Source organism: Orycteropus afer, unplaced genomic scaffold (genome assembly GCF_000298275.1).
Source record: "Orycteropus afer afer isolate SDZICR_OR568_19922 unplaced genomic scaffold, OryAfe1.0 scaffold00241, whole genome shotgun sequence".
In the NCBI taxonomy this organism is placed as follows: domain Eukaryota; kingdom Metazoa; phylum Chordata; class Mammalia; order Tubulidentata; family Orycteropodidae; genus Orycteropus; species Orycteropus afer.
In genome coordinates this window covers 4503350-4510984 of record NW_006921828.1, presented here as the reverse complement: position 1 = coordinate 4510984, position 7635 = coordinate 4503350, and the positions used below count along the sequence as shown (strand labels likewise).

At 39.1% G+C, this 7635-nt stretch overlaps 1 protein-coding gene across 1 annotated transcript; it reads right to left on the bottom strand.

Annotated features, from left to right (window-relative positions):
• Nucleotides 1-211: 211 nt before the first annotated feature.
• On the bottom strand, nt 212-2362 carry LRRN1 (leucine rich repeat neuronal 1). Its single transcript, XM_007949174.2, has one exon. The coding sequence runs from the start codon at nt 2360-2362 to the stop codon at nt 212-214; it is 2151 nt and encodes a 716-aa protein (XP_007947365.1).
• Nucleotides 2363-7635: the final 5273 nt, after the last annotated feature.

Genomic DNA, 7635 nt, shown 5'->3' with positions numbered 1-7635 from the left:
CCAAACACCAACTGGAAGCCTAGAAAAGCCACCAGCCGTGTGAAACCCTTGCGATACGCTATACTAAAAAAATTTGAAATATCCACCCGTCCTCTCCACTCTGCCACAAACTAGCAAAGTCAAAAATACAAAAGTCTTCAATGTTACTTTTGCAGAATAAAGCAAAAACGTCTTTGTGCTCCTTACTACCAGAAGCAAAATATCCGAGGAGTTACCACATGTAATAGCTTCTGGATGTGTCAACCTGGGTGGGCTTGGTGTCTGCAGAACCGTCTTTGTCTTTCTCGCTGTCTGCTTCCCAGAGGTTAATGAGCGGTGGATACAGCTCATTGAGTGGGATTGAAGAGGTCTTTTGCATATACTTTTTTAATGAATGGTGGTAGTTTTTCCTCTTAAATCTTTTGGCAATGTACACAGCAATGGACGCAAGGCTGATGACAGCAAACATAGATCCCATTACTGCAGCAAGGGCTGTACTGGTTTCTTGGTCAGAAATGTCCAGTGCGAAAGCAGCATTTTTGGTTGTGACATTAACACATGACTTCTGAGTCTGTTGATGAATGTTGGACACTGTGAGACATACTTCATAATCCGTGGAAGGCTGCAGATGTGTGAGGTTGTATTCGTGAACATCTACGGGGACCCTGGCAGTGTACGTTATGTGGGGGTTGTCAATCTTCATAGTGGCAGATGACCATTTTAAGTTTGACGTCATGACATTGGAATTAACTTTCCAGGACACTAAAATGGAATGCGATTCCGTCTGCTTGACATATATTTTTAGCACCTGGGTACCATCCAGGAGGGTTCCATTAACTTTTATGGTAGCCACTCGAGTGTCTGCTCCTTCCACATTTTGGGCAACACACGTGTATCTTCCTGAGTCTTCAATCTGTATGTTACATATTTCCAAAGTACCTTCACTACTTAGCTTATACTTATCTGAAAGAGTTTCCACAGTTATCTTATTTCCTAAGGGAGTGACCCAGTAAATTTCAGGTTCTGGCTCTGCCATGGCCCGACAGTCAAGGAAAACTGTCGTTCCAACATCCATGTTTAAGTGATTTGGGAAGGTGTCGTGAGATATCATTGGGAGGCACTGCTCACTTGAATCCTGGATTAAAACCTCCTTCACCTGCTGCCCTCGATATTCGGGTGGCATGGCACAGAACATGGACAAGGGCTCCATGAAGCGGATGTTTGTCTTGTTGGAGTTGATCCAGTGGATGACACAGTCACACCTCAGGGGATTGCTGTGGATGCTGATCTCACGTAGATTGGGAAGGGATTCCACGGTCTTTTGGTAAACAGCATTCAAGGCATTGTTATTTAGCATCAAGCTTTCCAGGGCAGGAACACTTCGGAAAGCCAAGCGGTGAATATAAGAGAGTTTGGGGTTATTGGTGGCTTCTAGCTTTGTGAGTTCAGGCAAGTTATCCAGAGCATAACGGTCCACAGAAACAAGTTCCCCCATATTGTTGATTCCCAGTTCTTTTAACCGAAGCATATTTTTGAAGTCCCCTTCTTGGATTTTATGGATGGGGTTTTTGTTGAGGTCTAAGAATTTCAAATTTGGGACTTTTTGCAGGGCAAGCTGAGGGACTCTGACCAATTTATTATCATAAAAAGACAAGCTCTCGAGGCTATCCAGGCCCACCAAAGCATTTCCTGGAATATCAGTGAGATACATTCCTGCCAAGACCAAGCTTCTCAAATTTGAGAGTGGCCTGAAGTTCATATCCAGAATTCCAATCACGGGGTTCTCCCCAATCATGAGAATTTCCAGGTTAGGTGTTGAATCAAACCAGCGGCTATCGATAACTTTTAATCTGTTGGAGTTTAGGTGAAGCCTTAAAAGATTTTTTAAGCCAGAGAAAGCATTAGCAGAAATAGTGCTAATCTGGTTATGGTTGATGTAGAGTTCCTGCAGGTTGCTGAGGTCTTGCAGACAGTAATCAGTCATCTCAGTAATCTGATTTTCCTCCAAATGTAGAGTCGTAAGCTGCGTCAGGTTTGCCAGCCCTACCTCCTTAATGTTTGTGAAGTTGTTTTGGGAGAAGTCAAGCTCCGTCAAGTTGAAAAGCTGCTGAAGCTCATCCACGGTCTTTGCAATGTTGTTGCTCTGTAGCAGGAGCACTTGTGTGTCACTAGAAAGGTTGCTGGGGATCCTTGTTAAGCGGAGATCATTGCAATCAACTGTGGTGGCTTCTCTGTATGTTGATTGTGGGGTAAACCAGGGCCTAATTTCACAGACACAAAGTTGGGGACATTCACTATTCTGTGTGGAAGACTCAGTCAGTGAAGTCATTAGCAATCCCAGCACCAATCGGCAAGCTGTTGAAGCAAAGCTAATCCTAGCCATGCTGGCTTGCTGAGCAAGTTCAACCCTGTAAGTTTTAACAAAAAGTGAACCCTATATAATGATGTGTAGGACAGCAAGCAGGGAATGCAAGCATTCAAGCCAAGTCTGGGTTGAAATGTGTAGAATTCCAGTGTCAGAAGGGATGGTTTTCTGGAGTTTTCAAAAGGCAGGAAGCAATTTGGTGTTTTTTAACTGGATCTCTCAGTTCCAGGCATGTGCTCAGAGCTCTGTGGCATGAGTTACTTCAGCCAAATCAATATCTGGAGATGTGCCTGAAAATTAGATTAGGACAGATGTTATTTTTATTCCTCATACTTTCTACATTATAGCCTTTCTTTCGCTTACTAAAAAAGGCATAGTCACTCACAAATCTAATAAATGAATGTGCAAAATCCATTCAAAATAACTAACCATACTTTTAAATTTCAGGGCACTTGTATTATATCCCACTCAGTACAATGAATTCATTTTAGAGTTCTTTCGCTTCCATGATTACATTGGGATTGCTTGTACTACTGGGCAAAATTGTCACTCACACACATATACACACACTTATGCACATAAACACACTCCCCCACACACCCTGTCTCTCTCACACACCACACACATATACTCAGGCACCCACCCATACTCAGTAAGAACACTCACAAAAGTCCACTCTTGCCATTTCCTTAAAAACAAAGATGATTTTAGAAACTACATATATTTAAGCTTCTTTATTTTGTTTTATGGCGCAAACAAATCTGAAAAGGTCATTCCATGTAAAAAACAAACTCTGAAGGCAGTTTATTAAAGATGCAAAAATTAAATTTTAATCATTCACATCTTAATTAATATGTCATTAGTTTTTAGGAATTCTTATCTTCCCAGATGTACACTCTGTAGACATATCCCAGCCAATAATTTTCCAGCTCAGTCATTCTTACACAAAAGATTAATTTAACAAAGTTAGAAAAGGAAGATATCCACTTTTCTTACTTTCTCATAGTTTCGTCTGATGTTGACTAATTAAAATAGTAGAAGGAATCATCTATTCCACCACACCAGTGGCTTTCATTAAAAAGAAAACTAAAACCAAACCCACTGACATCGAGTGGATTCCGACTCATAGCAACTCCCACTGGGTTTGTGAGGCTATAAATCTTTATGGAAGTAGATTTCCTCCTCTTCCTTCTGCAGAGCAGCTGGTGAGTTTGAACCACTGACCTTCTGGTTAGCAGCCAGGTGCTTTATCCACTACAGCACGAGAACTCCTTTCATTAAACAGAAGACATACATATATGTGTAAATGTTTATATACGTATGTCACATTCATGATTCCATGAATCTCATGAGAATGTCACTGGCCCTTATAGCTGTGGACCACGAATAAGTTATTCACCTCTCAGAGCCTCAGTTTCTTCCACTGCAAAATACTGTTGATTGTAATAGTGCCCTCTCATAGGATTATTAAAAGAAAGGAATCTATGTGAAGCAATTAGCATAGTGACTGGCACATACTAAATGTTCATCCAAGATAATTATATTATCATCTCATTGTATTGCTTATCCATTTTTAGTTTTGGCTAATAGTGATAATAACAATCTGAGGACAAGTAAAAGAAGGAAAACGGAGGATATTTGATTTTATGTAGCCATAATCTATTAGTTTTAATAAGGTCCTCTAAGGTCAGTAGGAGCTCTGGTACCATAGTGCCTAAGGCACTTGACTGCTAACCAGAAGGCTGGCAGTTCAAACCCACCAGTCACTCCTCGGAAGGAAGTTTGGGCAATCTACTTCCATAGTGATACTGCCTCAGAAACCCAAGGAGGGGTTGCTATGAGTTGGGGCCGACTTGACAGCACACAACAACAATAACAAGGTCAGTTATAGATTGCTCACCTGCCTGTAAAGATGATATTAGTGGTTATTGGTTCTAGTTTTCTGGATGTTTCATTTTAATTCTGTGCAAAGAGCCATTATGGGTCCAATGTTGGTCCTGCTTTCCTCACACTGGGCCAGCCACTTGCTAAGGTATTAATGTAGAGTTGCATAATTTCTTACATTTGTCTTCCTATTATGCCACAATTTCAAGTATTGGAGGAACCTCAGAGATCAGTGGTTTTGTTTCATCTTAGTTGTGGCAAATACATATAAAACATTTCCAAATTTAACAATTTTTACATGCACAACTCAGTGACATAGATTTTGTTCCTCACGTTGTGCATCTGTTACTACTATCCTTTTCTAAATTATTCCACCACCATTAATGGAAACTTAGAGCCCCCCATGGCCAATGTTCCCTTAACCCTAGGTTTACTGCAGGGATTCAATAAAATAGAGCATATAATATCCTTAAACCTCAGCACTCCACATGTAGCAAGCACTCAATTCATGTTAGCTGCTATTATTACCTTTTTATTTTGCAAAACATAGTTATCCATGTGACTGGCTAAAAAGTATAACAATACAAATAACCAATATAAAAATATTTAAGTCTTATTTTAGTAGAAAGAAAGAAAAGTCCCACTTTTCTGTTGTTTTACAAAATACACAAATCAAGTTACTCATTTAACAAGATGGAATTTAAAAAATAATCAAATCCTGATTCTGTCAAGTCTAAAGTAGGAGAAGGAAACAATGATTCAGCATGAGCTTGAATGGCTGCTGCTAGTCTCTGTGGGGAGGAAATGCATTTGGCATCAATGTCCCCCGCATCTGATTAATATATATTTGTAAAACTTTCTAACATTGTAAAACTACCTGATTATGACTTTTACTGAGAAATTCCACAACTTGAAAATAAACTTCAGAGAATAACTTTTTCTAAATATTATTGACAGCATATATTTATTCCACTCTTCTTGTTTCCATTTAGAGTAAACTTAAAACAGGTGCAACACCACAGTAAACATCCAGTTAAGAAAATTTCTGTCACAAATTATTCTTCAATTTTAACTCAGAAGAGGAAACCAAGTATAAATCTGCTTTTGCAAGTCTAAAATGGAATTTTAATTTTTTATGTTTTGATTGAATTTAAGGAAACATACCAAGAAGTAAAACATATATTAAAGTTGTGTGAGAAACTGCCCAATCAATCCATTACCATTGAAAAACATCTTTTGAGGAACCAGTTTGAATATTGTCATGGGAAATGCCCCCATTTTAGTGTATATTATATTACTTGAATAATTGTATTTCAGTATTCAAATTTCTCTTTCATACATACATACTTCTTTAAATCAACCAACCAATCAACCACACAAACCCAGAATGCCACATATCACATAGGAGAAAGTAATTTTCTACTCTGCTCATTTGGGGGCAGAAAATAAAACTTCCTTAGCACAAAAGGAAGTGTTTGAAATATTCTTTTTGTATACCATTCTCAATTCTATTTAGGATATTTCACCAGCCTGATTTTTGAACATGACATTATACAAAGAATAAAACTCAGAGTTCTTAAACCCTTTAAAAGGTTAGAAACATAGAATGTGTCTCAAGAAGGAGTCCTTAATAGTGTTTAAAAGCAAATCCATTATAACACAGGACAACTTTATCACATACATACAAATTATATCTTAAATCTTGTAACAAATAAAAAATGGCTGGCGTAGATTAAAAAAAAAAAAAAATCACTTTGTTCTAAGGCTGCCTGGACTAACTCTACAGATTGTAGGAGGAACCTGTCCTGCTAATGACCAGGAAGATGCTCCACATACAAGTCTGCCAGTTTAAGGAAACAATTCCATAAATAACACACCATGGCTTCAAAGGCCCAGAACTGGCAAAGGGCACATTTCAAAGAGGCCCACAAACAATTTTATAATTAAATTTGATGCTTCCTTTTCCAATAAGATGTGTGTAGGACACTCTGTTCTGAACATAAAATTCCAAAGGAAATGGATTTCATGGTCATCACTGGGTGAACTTGGCACTGACCTCTTTTTCAGTAAGGCATCATATTAACAGAGAGGTTAGTTTGATAAACTCAAAATATATAACTCAGGACTAGGATTCATATGCATTAAATTTTTTTGGAGTTGGGCAAAAGAAATAAGCACTCAAAATAATTGTTGCTGTTTTTTCTCATCGAGTTGGTACCATACTCATGGCAACTCCATGCACAATGGACTATTGTGATTCAGAGTTTTCACTGTCTAATTTTCAGGAGTAGATCACCAGACCTTTCTTTCTAGACCATCTTAGTGTGGAAACTCTGCTGAAATCTGTCCTGTATAAGCCTCCACTGACAAATGGTGGTGGCTGAACATGAGGGTTCACTGGTCAGGAGTTAAACCCCGGTCACCCACATGGAAGGTGAGAATTCTGCCACTGGACTCATGAATTCCAGTTATCTTAAAAGTTAGGTAGCTCTCATGTCAGAGAAGGATCCAGTCCTGGGAGTCAAAGTATCTGTATTCAAATGCTGACTCCTCCCTTTATTAGATGCATTACCTTGTGCAATCTACTGAAACTCTGTCTCAGTTTCCACAGACAAAATTAAAGCTGATTATATATCTCCATACATGAAAGAGATATACATGAAACGGGAGCTCTGGTAGCATAGTGGCTAAGGCACTTGACTGCTAACCAGAAGGCTGGAGATTCAAACCCACCAGCCACTCCTCAGGAGGAAGATGGGGCAATCTACTTCTGTAGTGATACTGCCTCAGAAACCCAAGGAGGGATCGCTATGAGTTGAGTCTGACTTGACGGCACATAACAATAACAACAACATACATGAAAATTATGATAACAGAATAAAATAACCTATGGGAAGCTGTTCAGCCTGTTGTTGTTGTTGTTATGTGCCATCGAGTCGGCCCCGACTCATAGTGACCCCTCCTTGGGTTTCCGAGGCAGTATCACTACGGAAGTAGGATTGCCCAACCTTCCTTCCGAGGAGTGGCTGGTGGGTTTGAACCGCCAGCCGTCTGGTTAGCAGGCAAGTGTCTTAGCCACTATGCTCAGCCTAGAGACTGGGAAAGGGTCTAACACATAGTAGGTCCTCAAATTCTTATTTGGATCTCTGGAGCTTTCTAAAGTTTTCATTAAATGACATTCTCACCCAGCAGAGCTACTGGGAGCTAATGAGTGAGCAAATCTCTTTATGTCCCATGGGACATGGTAGGTACTTAGTAAAGGGACATTATTATTATTATATCATTTCCATTACATTTTCTATGGAAATTATTGGAATTAAGCATGTTAGAAATCCATAGACTAAATATTACATCAGGGAAAAATTATAAACCTATGCAGGAAAACAAATTATAAAAAACACAAAGCA